At 46.0% G+C, this 20,052-nt stretch overlaps 2 protein-coding genes across 3 annotated transcripts in view; one reads left to right on the top strand and one right to left on the bottom strand.

Annotated features, from left to right (window-relative positions):
- LOC130380293 (bone morphogenetic protein receptor type-2-like) overlaps positions 1–2,237 on the bottom strand; it is a 104,106-nt gene extending 101,869 nt beyond the window's left edge. Inside the window, 1 exon segment of the mRNA XM_056587455.1 lies at positions 2,153–2,237. The gene's annotated coding sequence lies outside the window, so the exon portion shown is untranslated.
- A 16,301-nt stretch (positions 2,238–18,538) lies between these two features.
- LOC130380729 (dedicator of cytokinesis protein 9-like) overlaps positions 18,539–20,052 on the top strand; it is a 78,098-nt gene continuing 76,584 nt past the window's right edge. For both annotated transcript variants that reach the window (XM_056588038.1, XM_056588035.1), the window contains exon 1: positions 18,539–18,952. In XM_056588038.1, the coding sequence (XP_056444013.1) occupies positions 18,839–18,952 (114 nt within the window). In that variant the 5' untranslated portion in view covers positions 18,539–18,838. The remainder of the gene's footprint in view (positions 18,953–20,052) is intronic.

Raw genomic sequence — 20,052 nt, 5'->3', positions numbered from 1 at the left:
TGACACCATCCGGCTGACAAGCGCGTTCCTTTCTCATCAAGGACATTGCCACTGCATAAACAGTCTCTCACCTGTCCAACCGATGTTACAAGGTTGCACAAAGAAGCTTGTGGCTGTATCAGCCAGGCGGGTCGCTGTGTAGCATGTGCCCCGCCACTGTAGTAGAGGATTCTCTGACCTTGGGATGGGTTTGTCAGCCAGCATTGAGAAGAGGGGAGGACTAATCCCTAATAATGTAAGGTTTAGAAGTTAAATATTTGCAACGCTTGTAGACTACAGGGGTTAATATCATTATATGGAGTTAATTTTTCTAGAATTGTACTTACAATGTTTAGTCAGTTAATCATTACATATCTATGTCACACAATTATTACTTACATATTTGCATGTTTACATATTTAACACAGTCGGGATATTCTGTTGAATCTGCCTCTCTGATTCCCCTCACGTTTACCTCAGTCTTAATTCTAGCTTCTGATTGGTTAGTTCAGTCACGTGATGGGTCTCCGACCAAGGAAGTGTTTGAAAATAGTCCGCGTCAACGCGATAACGGCCCACCACTAATATATATATATATATATACTATATTCATATATATTATATATTATATGTGTGAGTGTAACATAATTCACCTGCAGTATTTTGTTAGTGTTGTTCTTTCCACTGTGTTAGGCATGTCGTTACTGTCTTGGTGGTCAGGGATCGCTTGTCCCTTTAAGGATTACGAGCGTCTCATGCCGTCAGAGCCCGATGCGGGATTCGTTTACATTGCAGCACGTTTTGATTTCCTGGTTTCTCCACCTCCCTAACAAGCACCACACGTGTGCTCACCGTGCGAAATGTATCCTCCTTCCCGCACTTTCCACTATCTATATATATATACGCACACATTAGGATCGCAAATATGTACTCGGCACGACCTTGACTGCGATCGCCGGATCGCGCTGTACCTTAAACACCGTATTCGGGCCCGCTCGGGGATCGGGGCTCCCTAGTAGTGATGTGGATGCTGTGTGATGGGATGTTCGGTCATGGGCACGGCGCGATGGTACTCGATCCCCTAGCCTGGCCCTGCAGACCCGCTTACTCGTAGATTGCATCGTTGGTCTGGGGCAAGCTGCTGTCATTTCTCAGCACGAGAGGCCGCTGATCAATGGGCCTCGGTACTGGACTCTGTCCGCCACGGCTTCTTGCCGTCGCTTCCCTGTCGATTGCGCCTAAACCAGGCCACTAGCGCGCCAGGGGCAAAGCTAGCTGGCGCTTGGCTCCCGCCCCACCAGTATTGAAACTAAAAATAAATGTTTTGCTCTTTTCCAGACCCTTCTGCGAGCAAACTAAAATCGCCGGCAGAATGGGTGGGGCAACCCAGTCTAACCATCACCATCATTACCACCACTATCACTATCACTACCAGGTAGTGATGGTAATAGTAGTGTGTGGTGGTAATGATGATGATGATAGTGATAGAGGTGGTAATTATGATGATGGTAGTGGTTATACTGGTTTGGATAGAGATAAGGATAGTTGTGATAATGATGATGATGGTAGTATTAGAGGTGATGATGAAGATGATGGTAATGATAAGAGGTGGTAATGATGAGGGTAGTGATAGTGATAGTGGTGTTAACGATGATGATGGTAGTGATTGTGGTGTTAATGATGATGGTGGTAGTGATAGTGATACTGGTGTTAATGATGATGACGGTAGTGATAGTGATCGTGGTGTTAATGATGATGGTGGTAGTGATCGTGGTGTTAATGATGATGATGGTAGTGATAGTGGTGTTAACGATGATGGTGGTAGTGATAGTGGTGTTAATGATGATGGTGGTAGTGATAGTGGTGTTAATGATGATGGTAGTGATAGTGGTGTTAATGATGATGGTGGTAGTGATAGTGGTGTTAATGATGATGATGGTAGTGATAGTGGTGTTAACGATGATGGTGGTAGTGATAGTGGTGTTAATGATGATGGTGGTAGTGATAGTGGTGTTAACGATGATGATGGTAGTGATAGTGATGTTAACGATGATGGTGGTAGTGATAGTGGTGTTAACGATGATGATGGTAGTGATAGTGGTGTTAACGATGATGGTGGTGGTGATAGTGGTGTTAACGATGATGATGTTAGTAGTGATAGTATGACCGGTACCTTGCTTGACCGGGCGCACCTCCCCGGGCCGGCTCTTCTCCCACAGGCCGTAGCAGTGGCCGGCGTTGGCACATCGCACGGTGGTGTTCTCCGGGGAGACGCGGCCCTCCGACCCTGGCACGCGGTCCACGCCCCACTGCTGGGGCTGCTCTGTGTAGGCACACTCCCGCTCCTCGCCCTGCGCTGCTGGGGGGGAGAGGGGGGTCCGATTAATATCATGATGCTGGTATCTACCCCTATCTAACCCTACCTTTGGGGGCGGCGGGCACAAGGCTCTCGAATACATTATAGTTGAGCCAGGGAGTCGGAGTCAGGGAAGAGAGAGAGAGAGAGAGAGAGAGCGAGAGAGAGTCAAAATGGCTTATGTGGAAAAAAAAACATACACTGTTGAGTGAACAAAACATTGTTGACGAAGGATGAACAATGCTTTAGACGCATTTTGAGGGCTAAAGAAATTCCTTCGGTACGTCTTCGAGGACACCGGCAAAGAATCCAAAGTTGAATACTTTCCACCGAGTCGGGATAACTCAACGTCGTGCTGTGTAAGGACGGCTCTGAAGTGACAACACAGGCACTCATGCAGTCTGAATAGAGCTAGTCAGTTGGATGAACCTCCCGCAGAAGTCACTCATATCCCACTCAAGGCAAGCCCACACACACCGACACACACCGACACGCACACACACACACATCTCCATGTTTGCACAACAAGGATTGTAGACATGATAAATCCCAGCATGCACCTGGGTCCAGGGCAGCCAGACGCCCCGTTCACGCCCTTGCCCATGTGCGATCACAGATTGCTGTGCGCGTAATCTGTTAATTACTGTGTGAGCGCGCGTGGTTGTGTGTGTGTGACAGACAAAACCAGAAAAAGTACGAAGGTAGGGCGAATTATGAAACATTACACATGTGTCATTGAGCACTGGAAAGCAAGTGGTGTGCATGTGATTTTAGGTTTAATTGCGGCGTAAACTTGATTTTGTGTGTAATTGCGATTTCGATAGGTGCGTTACGTGTGTTTTTGTTTGTGTGCAATGTGTGTGCACTGATATGAAATGTCGAGTATAGATATTCATACACACAACTGTAGGCAGAGATACCCAGAGCGAAACACAACACCACAATCTACCACAGGCGTGGATTTTGCATAATCCCCGCTGCAAGGGATTACCACATTATTTTTCATATTACATTTATTTCAAATTAAACCACCACTTTCACGCCAACCAATAGTCTGATACCGCTAGTTTCTGCGGATATGTGCAACCCTAGTCTTTGCGTAGACGTAGCCACTCAGTGGGCATGGATAAATAAATGTGCCGCATCTCACCAGCAACGTCCCCCAACTAGGGCGAAATATTCAAATTGTGATTATTTTCGACCAATATTGCGATTACGATTCTATCGTATGACCAACACAACACTGTTGACACTGGAAGCAGAAAACGTATAAACTGCTCTTTACTTTAGGCCAGGCCTATATGTTGAGATGAATTGACGCACAAATTGATATAAGATCATCTTTACTTTAGCATTGTATTGTAAAAAAATAAATAGGAATCTCAAGTCAGTAACACATCAAAAAAAATTAATAATTATAATTTATATATAAAAAAAATGCAATTTAATCACAGCCTTTCCGATTTCCAAATCGGTTTTATGACATCGCTGTGTCGGTTTGAATTCGATCAATAGTTCACCGTGGATAAACAAATGTGCCGCATCCCACCTGCTACACCCCCCCCCTCCACCCCCTCCCAACACCTCCAACCCTGCCCTGCACAGGCCGCGGCTTTGCCCAAGGTCGATCCACCGCGCTAGGGCAGAAGGTGCCTCCGTGTGTGGTGCCGGTGCGGACTCTCCCCGGGAACCGCGCCAACTCGGCTCCCAGACAGATAACAGGCAACCCCGGTCACACTGGCTCTACCGGGGGGCCTTGGAGCCCGGGTTCTATGGTCCTATCTCAGCTCCGAGAGACCCTCTCTGCACCAGGGCACGTTAATCAGAGAATTAGCATTGATATTAGCATGCTGATTAATGTTGTTGCTGTTCAAATGCACAAGGGGCCTTACGTGTAAATTGTAGATTAGCATAGATTAGGGTTTATTAGCATGTTTATATACACTTCATTTATAATTGTATGAGCATGAACGCTCAGATAGGCATAATATATAATATTATTAGAAGGAACGCTAAGATACATAGTATATAGCATGAGAGCTAAAATACAAAGTATATATGTTATAAGCATGAATGCTATCATACAATGTTTAATGGTAATTAACTATTTGACACAGTATATGCTATGTTATCAGCATGAAAGCTAATATCCAAATTATATACTGTTATTATCATGAATGCAAATATAGCCTCCCTACACCACACTTTATAGCAGCAATTCTATGAGGAATAGTTATAAATAGGACGTTCCCTGTGACAACGCCACTTAAAAAACACGAGACTGTGGCTTCCGTGAGCCACACCTGGTTATATAATTCAGCACAGCAGCGGACATTTCCTCTCCTCTTGTTAAGTTTTACGTTTACAATATCCAGCTGGCACAGCCCATACACAGCACTCGCCGTTTCCATAGAGTACAGCCTTTAATACAGAGTAGGAGGAAGGGTCAGCCTAGTGTTAATAGCCCTGCACATGATGCCAACACATACACGCGCACACACACACACACACACACACACACAGACCTCTCTTTTGGGATTTAGAGAGTCTACCTCTAGTATTATATTTTGCAGGTTTCAGCGTTTTAATGTTCTCTTCTCCTGAATACTGCCGGCTGTAATGTATTGATTCAACAATTGCTGACTTGCGTTCATGACTCAAAGGATATATCTGGCCTGGCCTGGTCCATCCTAACAGCACTTCTTAATAACTGAAACTTAAAACGACGTCCGACCTACACGGCACATCCTGCTGAAGATAAAAACTCAACGTCCGACTCTGGTCCCCGGAATTATGACACCAAAAACGACCCGGATGTCGGTCCAACAAACTAAAATGGCGAGATGTGTCGTTAGCTAGGGGAGCTATGCACGTGCGCTAGTATCTCATGGGTCAGGGCGTCTTTGTACTGATTACGCTCCAGTAGCAACAAAGCCTTGAGCGTTGGGTTGGGGGGGAAACGCAGCTCTGCGTGCCATGAGAGGCCTAAACATAGGGCTGATGGGAAGTGAAATTATCTGTGCCTGAAATGATCAAATACATTCGAAGACACCAACGAGAATCGCCTTTCTTGACAACAATAAAAGGACCGGAACTCGCACACCATGTAGCCGATGCAACAATACGTTTTTATTGCATAAAAGTGTAAAGTGCTACCCAAAGTGGTATGCAAAACGTTTTCAGTCCCATTCAGACCATCCTCAGTGCAAACATACAAAGGTAAAAGACTTCCTTATTAGACTACGCCTAGTTGGTGGCAGACATGTCAATCAAAAGGTCAGGTAGGTTGACGTTTTGACTAGACATTTTTAAAAGGCACCGCTCACCTATTTTCACTTTACTCGACAACATACATGGCCAAGCTCAAGCCTTAATTCAGGCACCACGCCTGAATTCTATCAGGCCTGTAAACAGCATGCAAACAAATCTCGAAGCATCCACACATGTAGGCGCACACACGGACAGCCGCACACTCACTCACTCTCACACACATGCTCACTCTCACACACACACACACACGCGCAAAGTCGTTGAAGGTCATTTCAGCTACCATTAAAAGGAGCAAGTTGGGGGGTTAGACATCTTGGTCTAGGACGTCTACAGAAAGACCGTTCGGGACATTGTGGGATTGAACCCATTACCCTTTCGACCGGTATTCGAACACCCTAAACCCGCTGGCATAAACCTTGTACGTGTATACAATGTGAACACAAGCTGGCCTCAATCCCATGGCCATTTTGACCAGGAGATGCATAAGACTGACTTTAGCTCCCGATCAGACAGACAGTGTTTTGCTGCCAGCAGAACGCGAGGCACACCACACTGCCTGTTTTCGTTGAAGCCCACAAGGTGAAGAAAAAGCTTTCTGTGTCTTTCAGTTAATGTTACTAGGCAACCAGCTATTCACTGTTCTAATCCTAACTGCCATTCACACATCTACATATCTATAGATCTAGATATAAATTCATACAGCTGCGGGTATGCAGCAACAGTCAGCCCCAGTTTCTCTTCCATGTTGTAAACACTTGTCACCACCACAGAAGGCCTGCATCTCAATTCATCTGATTTGACAATAAAAGAGCACGCAAATGTTGTCTGGCATTCGTCTGCTCCCAGTTTAATTTCTTTAGGCGTCTGAAGGCGTCTGAAGGCGTCCAGGGCGATCCGCCAAAAATGTGAGGCACGTATAGCGGAACAATGCAAAGCGCACAGAATGTAACGCAAAAGCAGCGATGAACACGCTTCACTCGCACTGAAAACAAGAACAGAAAACCGCCTCCCAGCTGCGGGAACGAGCAATGTCTGATCCGGGCCTTGGCCAAATTTGAAAATAATTTGGTGCACACACACACTTGTCAGTAACCATCCAGAAATCTATATACCCGCTGTACAGAGTGCCGTGATGCAAGTGTAAATATTATATACAGCGAACCTTGGTCGTTTTTAGCGAAGGTATTAAAATAAAATGTGCTCATTGATTAATAAGTCAAAGTCAAAGACAAAGGAGAGAATGAAGAATAGAGGAAGAGAGCCAGGCGAGACCCAAATTCCCTTATTAAAAAACAAAAGCAGGAACAACTGCAGTCTCAAGATTACATAACACCAAACTAGAAAAGCAAACAATTTTTTGTAGCTCACGTACACACACACCACAGTACAGTATCTAATTCGCTAAAGAAAAGATCTGATTCGTTTTTTTCTCCATTGATTTATATTCTGTCCCATCTATTGCTGAGCGGGCGCAATATATGGAACCATCAACCATATAAATTTGCTTTGCTGCTACAAAACATGAAAACCAGGCAATGCTTTATGGCCTGAGGCAGCATCCCTGGATCTCATGTTCTCTCTATTATAATGTACGTGACTGAGCCATGTTCTATTTATAAGACTAACTGTGACTCAGACATGTTCTATTTATTAGAATGACCGTGACTCAGACATGTTCTATTTAATAGAATGACAGTGACTCAGCCATGTCCTATTATTATAATGAACGTGACTCAGACAAGTTCTATTTATTAGAATGACCGTGACTCAGACATGTTCTATTTATTAGAATGACAGTGACTCAGCCATGTCCTATTGTTATAATGAACGTGACTCAGACAAGTTCTATTTATTAGAATGACCGTAACTCAGACATGTTCTATTTATTAGAATGACCATGACTCAGCCATGTTCTATTTATTAGAATGACCGTGACTCAGCCATGTTCTATTTATTAGAATGACAGTGACTCAGACATGTTCTCTCTATTAGAATGAACGTGACTCAGACATTTTCTCTATTTATAAGAATGACAGTGGGCCAGACATTTTCTGGGAACTAAATTCTTAATTAAGTTTTATTCAATAGATACAATCATTTGTATGTGTATATGTCCATGTGTTAAAAAAATCTAAATCCTGTTACACCCTGGTGTAAAACAGCATGATGCTAATGATCACAATACGTAGCATTAGCATAGCTTCTTTGATTTGCATCTTGGGCTATGTGTGCAATTCACAATTCACTAAAAGTTACTTTCCCAAGGCAGGGCTGCACAGCAAATTCAATGCAACATAGTGCAGGTAAACACACACACACACACACGTGACAAACCCCAGTCAAACACAAACTCCAGTCGAAAACTACACAACACAAACACACACGCGTGAAAAAACCCCAGTCTACCACAGACCCCGAAACAAAAGTACACACACACAATCTTCAGAGGCGTCCTCATTGGTTCCCCTCATAGCGTTCCTCTCTGGCGGCCCACAGCAGAACACTGGCACCGCTTCTGCTTGGCTGGCAGCGCGAAAGCTCGTCTCTGATTGGCCGGCGGCGACGGAGCTAGCAGCTTTGCTCGAGATTTTGGACTTTTGGTCACCGGGTATGTGTGCAGACAGGGCCGAGAGTGAGAGTGAGAGTGAGAGAGAGAGAGCTTAGTTTGAAGAAGAGAGGTGGAGGATGAGAACAGAATGAGAGGGGTAAAATTGGCTAGTAAAAAATATGTAGATTGAGTAGAGGGAGCGAACAGAGTAGTAAAGAAACGGCGATGAAAGATGTGAGGAGTCAGGGAGAGAGACGTACAGATTGAGAAGAGAGAATGGAGTTGTAAAGTATAAGAGATGGGAAGCATGACGCCTCGTGCCCACTGCACCGTCAGTCAACGGACGTGGGAAGGCGTGGCTGACGGATGGGGGAGTAGTCTTTGCAGAGGCAACCGTCACCCAATCAAATCGCTTCGCCGGGTTCTTCCCGCTTCTTCCTGCTTGTTGCGAGGCAAGAAGACCCGCTATCCCCCTTTCCAGTATCGTCAGAGCCCGAGTCGCGTCACAGTGCTTACATTTGCATACGCGATCTGATTGGATGACGGATCCGTCGCTGCCGTCGCCACCGTCAAAAGTTGAACATTTTTCAACTTTTTGACGGTGGCGAACGCTCCAAGTCAACTGACGGATCCACAATGCATTGCGCGACCGTCCCCATTGAAAGTCAATGGGCAACGGACAACTGACGGAGGTAGTGGGCACGGGGCGTGAGAGACACATTGAGGAGGTTGGAGAGAGAGAGAGACTAGAGGGAGAGACTAGAGGAGAGAGAGAGACTCGAGGAGAGAGAGACTAGAGAGAGTGAGAGAGAGACTAGAGAGAGTGAGAGAGACTAGAGAGAGTGAGAGAGACTAGGAAAGAGAGAGAGAGAGAGAAAGAGAGAGAGAGAGAGAGAGAGAGAGAGAGAGAGAGAGAGAGAGAGAGAGAGAGAGAGAGAGAGAGAGAGAGAGAGACGAGACTAGAGAGAGACTAAAGTAGAGAGAGAAACTGGTGAGAAAGAGAGATGAGAGAACGAGAGAGACTAAAGTAGAGAGAGAGACTAGGAGAGAGGGAGATGAGAGAGAGAGAGACTAGGAGAGAGAGACTAGGAAAGAGAGAGAGGGACCAAACAAGGGAGGAGAGGGGTACATAATGGAGGGGGACAGAGAGAGACCAGAGAGAGGGAGAGAGACCAGGGAAAAGAGAGAGAAAGACGAGAAGAGAGACGAGAGGGGTACATAGGAGGGGGACAGAGAGAGAAGACCAGAGAGAGGGAGAGAGACCAGGGAAGAGAGAGAAAAGACGAGACGAGACGAGAGGGGTACATAATGGAGGGGGACAGAGAGAGAGACTAGAGGGAGGGAGAGAGACCAGGGAAGAGAAAGACAAGACAAGAGGGGTACATAATGGAGAGTGAGATATTCAAGGGTTTTCCTCTCCAGCGGACCACGGCCATGCCGAATGTTTACCCATGGCCCAGTTATTTTGTTCTAATCTCCCCTCAGCCCCGCCTCCGAGGAAGAAAACAATTCCAACTGGACTTCGATGCAAGTCCCATGCCTCCCTCTCTCGATCTCCCTCCTTCCCTCCACTCAGACAACCCCCCTCCCAGCAGCTCCCCCTGAACCACTGCAGAAAAACAAGTTTGCTCTCTCTCTCTCTCTCTCTCTCTCTCTCTCTCTCTCTCCTCTCTCTCTCTCCATCTCTCTCTCTCTCCCTCTCTCTCCTCTCTCTCTCTCTCTCTCTCTCTCTCTCTCTCTCTCTCTCCTCTTCTCTCCTCTCTCTCATACACACACACACACGGACTACAGTGAGACAGGCAAACGGACAGAGGACTGTTGGTCTAACAACAACCTCTAGGAATGTGGGCGCTTGTAGTAATTGTTTTCCAGAACACAAAATTTGGCTGCAGCCCTGCTGTTCTTCACTGATGTATTCGAGCCAGTACTAATTAGAGTTGTTGTAAATACAATAGCAAACTGATTGCCGCATATTTTGGTTTGTGTTTGTCCTCCACTCCTCTTCATTCATTCATTTTGGAGTCGGTACATAATGATGTTTGTGTTTGTTTTCGTTTGATTATTTGCCCTCCAGCAGCCGACCAGTCGAGTGGCGGTCGTGGTTTTGTTGTATTTTAAAAATGTTGGCAATGTCCAGTGACAATATGGTAGCTATTGAGCCCTCCCCAGATAATGACAGTTGGTGAGAGAAGAGAGAGAGAATATGAGAGACAGAGAATATATATAAATATATGAGAGAGAGAGAGAGAGAGAGAGAGAGAGAGAGAGAGAGAGAGAGGAGAGAGAGAGAGAGAGAGAGAGAGAGAGAGAGAGAGAGAGAGAGAGAGAGAGAGAGAGAGAGAGAGAGAGAGAGAGAGATAAAGAGGTTAGCAAGAAAGATAAGCATTGCACCAAAAGGCCATCTTTGGAGCCATCCATAGGGGTGCGCGTGTGTGTGTGAGAGAGGGTGTGGTTAATGTTGGGGTGCAGGCCTGTTGCGGAGGTGGGAGTGACGGGATGCTTCATCTAGTGGAGTTATATGACAAAAAGGGGGGGCTTTATCTGTCCCATCTGTTGCCCCGGGATACCCACACCCACCCCCTCTTTAATACACACACACACACACTGCCCCAGAATGCAGCCCAACCAGCCCCACAAGCCACCCCAGCAGTCTGTGTCTGTGTCTGTCTGAGTCTTACAGTTATGCTAATCCTTCTGTTTTAAGCTAGCCAGACTCGCTAAGCTAAGCGAGTGCCACCCGGAGTGGGGCTCACTCATTTCCCCCCACCCCCAAACTTTGTAAAAATCCACGTCACAAAACAGCACTACTTTCCCGAACATGCCCTCGAAAAACCAAAACTACAATGACGACGGCCGACCAGCAACCGCATGTTCTTCGAGTGTTTCCTCCCAGGCTCATAAATCCAACTACCCTCAACAACTGAAAAAAAAAAATGTATTCCACAACTTTCAGGAGCAGTTTTTGCCTGCGTTCTCCGTCTTTTGTGTTCTTGAGAGAGCGAGAGCTTCCTGTTAATGACAGCCTGTCACTGGCAGTTATCCTCCAAAGGCTGCCCCTATTGTGTGCCTTAAACATCGGCTCGTTTTGGCTTTTTCCCCCCCGTCTTTAGACTGTGACCCTCGGCAACTGAAAGAACCAGTGCGATGATTCACTTTAAACCTTGCCCTGACCATTGCTGGCAACAGAGAGAAAAAGGAGCGAAAACAAGAGAAAGACACCTCGTTCATCCGAATACATCAACACAAAGCAGAGTGTTTGGCTCAATACTAGATGAGCTTCTTCTCGTCCTCCTACACCTTGCCGACAAAGTCTTGAAATCTTTTCGTTAGCACCAACTATAAGCTCAATAGGCATCGCATCGATGAACACAAGAACATATCACAAGCTGAATGGCACCATTATCAGAGGCATAACTGTTTTTCCACAATATTCCATTGCTTTAGCCATAACTATTCTGTTAAATATACGGTTGGAGCAAAGCCACCCACAGAATTTCTCCCCATTAATTGAATGAAAAAAACCTTTGATTAACGCAACATTGTAGGCAATGGCTAAAAAACAGAAAGTCATTGGGAACAAAAAAGGATCAGTAACCATCTCCAATCAAGCACACTCCTCAGCCATTCACCACTGCACAATTCTCAATGAGTTCTTACTATCAATCGAAGGATGGAGTGGAAGACAGTTATTGAACAGACGCTTTTATCCGAAGCGCCTCACAGTGACATAAGAAACCTAGAATGTCCTGAATGATCAGTTAGGGGTAAGAGCATCTTTCTTAAGGATGCCTACAGGCTAGGAGCCAGACAAGGGAATTTAACCCAGAACCTTTCTACTTGGAGTCAACCACCTTAACACTAGGACCAGGGGTGCCCAACCAGTCGATCGCGGTCTACCAGTAGATCGCCGACAGATCCCAGTCGATCGCGAGGGGTGAAGAAAAAAAAAAAAAAAAGTTTTTTTTTTAATTTTTTTTTTTTTAATAAAATTAAATTTGCGCGGGACTATACGTGCGGTAGCGCATGTGCTGTTAACAGCAGTTTGAAAGCCGTCAACAGTAGTTACACACTCCTAAACGTTGGCATGGCTGAGGGGAAACAAGCTAAGACCTACCATTTTCACCCTGAGTGGGAGGAAGATTATTGTTTATCGTTGAGAAGGTGCCGTGCGCAGACGGAATGAAACCCCCACTGAAGTCCGTAGGTTCACGATACAACCCCCCCCGTCAACAATTGTTCTCTTCCCCCCCCCCCCCCCCGCTTGAAGGTAGGTTTGCTGGTAGATCTCGGGAGGTTGGCTACTTGAAAGTAGATCTTGGGTCAAAAAAGGTTGGGCACCCCTGCACTAGACTGTCCTGCCCCCTGAACAAGTTACAAATGTCCTCATTGTTTGGGTTCCACCTAAGCCTCCCATCAGAGGCCCTAAACCTCGCCGCTAATCCAAATCTGGCTCCCCCAAAAGATGCAGGAACCAAGCTGAACTAGCATGTGATGTGTAAACGAAAAGCAAGAAAGAGAAGCCCTATAAAACACAGCTCTCCTGCAGCTAATTAGGTCTGGCAAGACTTTCCAACCCACACGACAGCCCACGGCCATACTAGCCTGCCATGCTCTGCTGAGCAAGGAGCAGACCCCAGAAGCATTGCCCAGCCAAGAGAGCATCCGTTTGAGACAGGGCCGGGATAAACAGTGGGGACCGCCATCCACGACCACCGCACGTCTGTACTGTTTGATTAAAGCCTGGAGTGGGAAGCGCCTCACCACAACAAGGATGAGCAGAGTTTCCAGAGCGTACCATTCACCAGTACCGGTTATGGCTGTTTTTCGCACCTTTGGTTTGATCGTTCAGAGTTTGATAAGACGGGGGCGTAGGTGGGTGGCTGCCAGACAGATTAAATGAGGAGGATGTGCGAGGACTTCAATGTGCTCGCGTTCATGAATGTAGAGTGTCCAACAACAACATGAGGGGGGGTAATCAAATCTATACGTTAGCATAGATGCTAGCAGACCCCCCTATCGCAACCTGTCGACCCCAGCTACCAATCGCAGCCAGCGGGTTAGTGTCGTGCGAGCGCCTGGCAGTTGGTGGGACAGGGCTGGAGGTAACGAGCCGCAGGGTGTCCCAGGACGCCAGACATGCTAAACATGTAGCACTGAGGGGGAGGGAGGGGAAGAGGGGGTGAGGGGGAGGGGCTGAGATAACAGGACCCAAAAGAGTCAACAGATAAATAGACGGTGGTAGGAAGGCCCGCAGAGAGCAGTAATGTTACGGCTAGAGTGGAGTGGAGAAGGGAGAGACGAGAGAGAGGGACACGTAGAAACGGGAGATAGATGGACAGAAAAGGGAGAGGGGACAGAAATAGAATAGAAATGGGGAATGAGAGCGAGAGAAAAGAGAGGGAGAAAGGGGAAATGACAACAGAGCGAGTTAATGGAAACAGTGGAAAGAGAGAAATAGGAAAGAGCGATTAGAAATGGGAAGAGTGCATGGAGGAGAGAGAAAAAAGGTAGTGCTAGTAAGCCTGCCAAATTCCCTCCCCCCCTCCCTCCATCTTATTAGTGCAACTGATTGCTGTCATCATCAGCACCATCACCAAAACAGGGACCTGAGGAACACTCATGGGCTCCTGCACTCCACTGGCCCAACGAGGACCCGCCCTCGCACTCTTCTCATAGCCCGGCCAACCCGCCAGTCTGGGTGCCCAGCCAATGCATTCTGCCCTGTTATATCAAGTAGTGTTTTTGTGGGCCTTTCTCAAGCTGCACTTAGTGTCTCCTCTGCTACAGCTCACAGGTACCACAAGCAAAAATGACTATTGGTGGATAGGATACTATTATTTCCCTCCATTGTATCAGACGGAATGATGGATGGTATTTAACTGACTTATGGGCTTGTTTATTGCCTGAACTATAGTGAGAAATGCAATATGCAATACCATTGATTGTATGATTATTACTATTGAATTATGGGTGTGGTATTTAAATGGTGTTGACTGCGCCTTGTTTTAATTTTAGTTTTGTAACATGACACTTTTATACAGGCATGACAATGCATGTATTCCATTGAGCCACACTGGAATTAGACGATATGTTGCCATTGTCTGAATATGGCATTAGGGATGAGATTTAATCTGACACAGTGCTCTGGTTAATAGCAAAGCTTTAATCATCATAATGGGAACTTATCACAGACCTGGACAATGACAATAAACAGTGTATTTAGTTTACGTAAAACCGGTGAAAGTGGAAATTCCTCAGATTCTTTCAACGGACAGAATCTCATACGACGCACTAATTGACCAAACAAGGCATGGTTAATACGGGAAGTCATCCCACCGTCTGGCCCTGTCAATTATCGCCCGCGTCACCCTCTACCGCGAGGAAAAATAAATGGATGTTATAATTATAACAGATTGATTAGTTGGCCTGTCAGACCTGACTAGGGGAGTGTTTGTCAAATCTTTTCTCATTTAGGAGCCCGCGTACTAGCTGAGCGTGATAGGGGTTCCTTGAAGACAGAGCCCAACAATACCAACAGTTGTAAAGGTTTGTGACTTTAATTGCGAAAAAACAATGTCCGACCATAGGAGGGCCACCCATTCAGCATTTTGGGGAGTTTGCATTGACGAATCCCCACCCTTCAAATGAGCACTTTATTACCTGTTTATTATTAGTTGGTTAGCAATTGGAACCTGGGTTTGAAAATATGTTTTTACCGTTAAGCCCGATATTTCCTTTTCTTGAAACAGTCTACCTCTACCTTTAAAACACACAACATTGTGATGAGTCTCAGATTACAGAGCGAACCAACCATTTACCCTCATAGTGCAATGTTAGTCTCCGTCATACCTCGAGCAATATGCGTACTTAAGAAAATAATCACTGCACAAAAAACCGAATAATTGACAACATTGCGGTTTACACCCAGACTGTGGTATAGACACATTCCAGCAATGCCTGATTCTAGGGATTAAAATAGGAACATACTGTTATATGATATTGATACCATAGAAAGAGGCAAGCAAATGAGGGTATTATGAATGGGGAAAAACATGACACCGTGCCCCAGTTCCAAATTGGCTGATATTGAATGTGTACTTTATATTTATGCACATAAAAACAGCAGCTTAAACATTGTAAAAAGTAGACAAATGGATATACGTCAATCTTTCCCGGAACATGGCCCGTGTCATGTAAGGTAACGGGGTGTTGTAGAGGCAACAGTTTGGAAGCTGGTGAAACTGATAGCGAACCTTGATGGAAAATAGGTATAAACCGGAATAGGCCTATATGTGGTGAATAGAGATGTTTTTTTTAACGACTGGATATAGACAAAAAGGACCGTTTAAACAGTTACGATTGGTGATTGGCAGATGCCTCAATTTTCCAACATCAATTCATGTTCCGTGTTCTTGGACGTTTTCGGTGTCTATTCCCTCCTAGAATCTTGACAGATAAATGTTCATTTCACAACAACGATTCAACAATGAGCAAAACTAGCAGCAAGCCAACTGGGAGCCAGGCTCCTCCTTCCGAATCGGTGCCTTGCTAGAACTCTCCCCCCTCTGCAAAAGCCCTCACGACTATTCAGGTGTTATTTGTCTGATAATAACTCTCAAACATCCAGAATTGGTGTACAGATAAGTATGTGTGTATTGGATGGACAAACATGGCATTTAGAGTCAGAATTATCCAGTGCGTTTCCTGTCCAGGGAGTCAAATTGCCATTATCTTAATAAGCTTTAAAAAATATATATTATGTTCCCAGCCTTCTCTTCCAATGCATTTTTCAGAAGCTCCTCTCTGCCGCGTGTAAATATGTGTACATTGTGTGTGTGTTGTGTGTGTGTGTGTGTGTGTGTGTGTGTGTGTGTGTGTGTGGCCCAGTTATTATCTTATCGCTCAATGTTTCACAAAAGCCTGGGCCGCAACCCAAAGTCTAGAAACAGAGGCACAACTTAGCTGCCAAGCACTGCGGTATGTTGCTAGTGTTTTTCCATGCCTTTGTACCACAGAAACACTCAAAGCACCCCAAGATGCACCGGCTGCACTGATAAATAAGCTTTATCCAAACAGATTCGCTAAAGTGCACTTACAGAACCAGCAACACTGGTTCAAAAGGAGAAATTGACAGGCAGAGAGAGACAGAGAGACAGAGCGCGCACACACACACACACACACACACACACACACACACACACACACACACACACACACACACACACACACACACACACACACACACACACACACACACACACACACACACACACACTAAATGGGTCTAGTTGTCAGGTAGACTTTATTTTTGTAATTCGATCTAAATATTATGCACGTTCATATTATTTTGACACACGGTAATGACCAATATATAGCACAATTATCAGCAGCAGGCTGCATACAAAAAATATCCATGAAAATGATACGTTTAAAAATGAATTATATATAAAAGATTATAATCAAACTCCAACCAAATGAAGACTTCTTCAACTAAACGCAATGTTTGGGCGACCACAGAATGCTAAAAAGACATTACATGGGGTCTATATGTATGTGTGTGACTGGAATGAAAGGATCAACAGATAACACTTACCAGCCACCGGACTGAGGAAAATCATCGCACAAATCCCAAATTTAGCGAGTGTGAGCATCGTTACGCAGCCCACAGACATGCCGCTGATCCAGCCTGGATCCTCTCCAAATTTACTTCACTCGTCCTCTTGTCTGGTCGTCACACTGTTTATATTTGTCCCCCTTCTCTTCTTCCAGACGGCTCAATCAAACCAACTTGTTATCTCAATCACGGCAAACGTTCAAAGTGGAGACAGACATGGTGGGCTCCGGATGGATGGATCGATTGATTAATATCTTTATTGGATACTTGGTATCACCGAAAATTTAAAATCTGACCAGATCCAGCATTTTACTCCAAATATCACTCATGTGCTGTCCCTCAAAATACAACATGAACCAATTATCACTCATATTCTGTCCCTCAAATCTAACATGCTCCAAATATCACTAATTTCCTGCAGTCCAAATCCAAAATAAAGCCGATATCGATCCTGTAGTCCTGATCAGACCCAGCATCAACCCGGGTAGCCGACTGGCTCGGCAGCGGCGTCAACGAGACAGCCCACAGTGTCCATACTAATAGCTAATGCTATCCTGGGAGCTACATGGACCCCGGACTGTCTGAGAAGTAGGAAAAAAAACTTAGAAGTAGAGAGACCTAGGTTTAATATTACCATAAAACAACACAGACGAGCGCTACTCGCTCCTCTAAAACACAATAACCTTTTCTGGGTTCCTCTCCCCGGCACAGAAAAAAACACTTCCCCGCCTTCCACGAGTGATTTTACACCCAACCCGTGGGGCTGAACTGCTCCTATATTTACGTCTGACTGTCTGGCTAGTCTGAAGCTAAATGCTACCGAGTCCCGCTAGCCTAGCCTCGACGCGCGAGCTCGTCCGCGGCGGCGCCGCGTCTCACTTCATCCGGCGCGTCCAAACCCCGAAGCCGCCGGCCGTATCAATGATCCATACGGTCGACGCCTTTCCGTGACGAGGAGCGGTTATTCCCGTTTTGGTTCGCGGCGATTACGGGAGGCGGGGGTCGGACGTCTCTTCTCGCTGTTTTTTTTCCCCCTGCGGCGATTGCATGTGTTTGGCATTGACCGTGCGCGGAGCTCTGTGCTCGGCAGACTGTAGACAGGCAGGGCGGAGGAGCGGCTGGAACGCTCGTTTGCAGGCTTGTCTGGACCGCTCGTCTCCGGTATCGGGTTGCTTGTGGATTTGCTCTGGGGGGGGTGGGGGGGTAGGGGGGGGGGGGGTGGAGAGCAGGCAGGGCACAGTCGGGAGAGATGAAGCGCCCCCGTTCCGCAGTCTGCTAGTATGGCGCCACGGTAATAACACTGTTTGTAATGACTATGGTTGTTATGTTACTGCCTCTCCGTGGCCAACTTCTTCCGAGGGGTTGAAAACAAAGTGCATCCACTAGAGGTCAGTGTTGATCCACTTTTAAAGATGTGAGCGGATGAGTCAGGTTTCATCCGTAAATATGCAGGCGTTCTTCTGCAGCCCCGTTTTACTATCACAGTTAATTTTCAATAAAGACATACAATAAGACCTAATAAATAAAGGTCGTAATTTTCAGCGCCCTCTAGAGTTAGTCATTTATACTTTTGACATTTACTACAATACTTACTACAACTGATGAAAATACACGGTTTTAAAACGTCAGTGGAACCCGAGCAACACGGCCACAGGGGTGAGGATGATGATGATGATGATCTTGATGATGATGATGATGATGATGATGATGATGATGATGATGATGATGACGACGACGACGACGATGATGATGATGATGATGATGATGATGATGATGATGATGATGATGATGATGATGATGATGACGGGGAGACAGCAACATGGCAACGTCCCACCGTAACGCGCGGACTATTTTGACACTTCCTCGGACTCTAGTCCCTGACGCGCACTCCTTCGCTCTAGAGGGCTCGTAACTCATTGACACATTTTTTCCGCTAGTTAGAATAAAACCGCGTCAGCGGTGCTTATCATCCAGGAAGGAACGACATGATTATTATTTTTACAAAATCTTAAAGAAAACACTCGATCTTCGTTATTGTTCGCTTTCGTTTGATGAAAGGCTGCATTGCATCATGACTTCGGCTGCTCCGGAGGCGCGGAAGTTTACGCGGAGTCTCCACAAACCGGGGACGGCCGCGGAGTTGAGGCAAAGCGTCTCCGTGGTGGTCAGAACATCGACGCTGATGGTAAGGCAAGTCAGTGCCTTATGAAATGCATTGTGTTTTGTGATTGCCATTTTTGCCACGCACGCACGGACACACACACACACACACACACACACACACACACACACACACACACACACACACACACACACACACACACACACACACACACACACACACACACACACACACACAAAACCCACACAAAATGTATTTAACTATATTCATTGCGAACGCAGTGTTGTGATGTGGTGTCTCAACTTTCTCTAGAGAGGTTGCCAGGTAACTAAATGGAAAACGCATGGAGGTCGCACCGCATGCACGCACGCACGCAAGCACACACACATACACACACATACACACGCACACAATGTCACGTCTGCAGCACTTTCAGGTTTTTGCAACCCAAACAACTGCAGGATTGCAGTGTTGTGAACAGTATAGGATAGTATAGCAGACTATTTAGACTATTATGAATCTCTGCAAAATGCTTAGGAAATTAAATGCATTGTAAACAAAGTAATGTAAGGTTGTGGCTTGCTCTCATTGCATAACGGTGGTGCGTGGCTCCGTGCCCTCAATAACTAAAGGGGATTCTACAGCTAATGGTGTGTCGACGGTCCATTAATCTCTCTCTCTCTCTCTCTCTCTCTCTCTCTCTCTCTCTCTCTCTCTCTCTCTCTCTCTCTCTCTCTCTCTCTCTCTCCTCTCTCTCTCTCTCTCTCTCTCTCTCTCTCTCTCTCTCTCACACTCACTCACTCACTCACTCACTCACACACACACACACACACACACACACACACACACACACACACACACACACACACTTGCATGCAAAGTAACTTCCAGTGAATTGTTAAAGAGAGGTCAATAAGGAAACTGCAGTGAGGGTTTGGGGTTCGAACTCAGAACCTTTCAGCCGGGATCCCGACCCTGTGTCATTTAATTCAATGTAATAACAACCATAGGGTGAAGTTCCTGTGTGAGCCCTGTGTTTAAAGGAGCAGTAGTTCTGTGGTGTGGGTCGACCTATGGTCACGGGAAAAACTCCTACGGGCCCGGCTAACCGTCCACTATGTGGTCAGTTCTGGACGGGGGTCACCATGCTAGCATCACATTCC

The sequence above is a fragment of the Gadus chalcogrammus genome, chromosome 4 (assembly GCF_026213295.1).
Source record: "Gadus chalcogrammus isolate NIFS_2021 chromosome 4, NIFS_Gcha_1.0, whole genome shotgun sequence".
Lineage (NCBI taxonomy): Eukaryota > Metazoa > Chordata > Actinopteri > Gadiformes > Gadidae > Gadus > Gadus chalcogrammus.
This window is presented reverse-complemented; position numbering and strand designations above follow the sequence as displayed.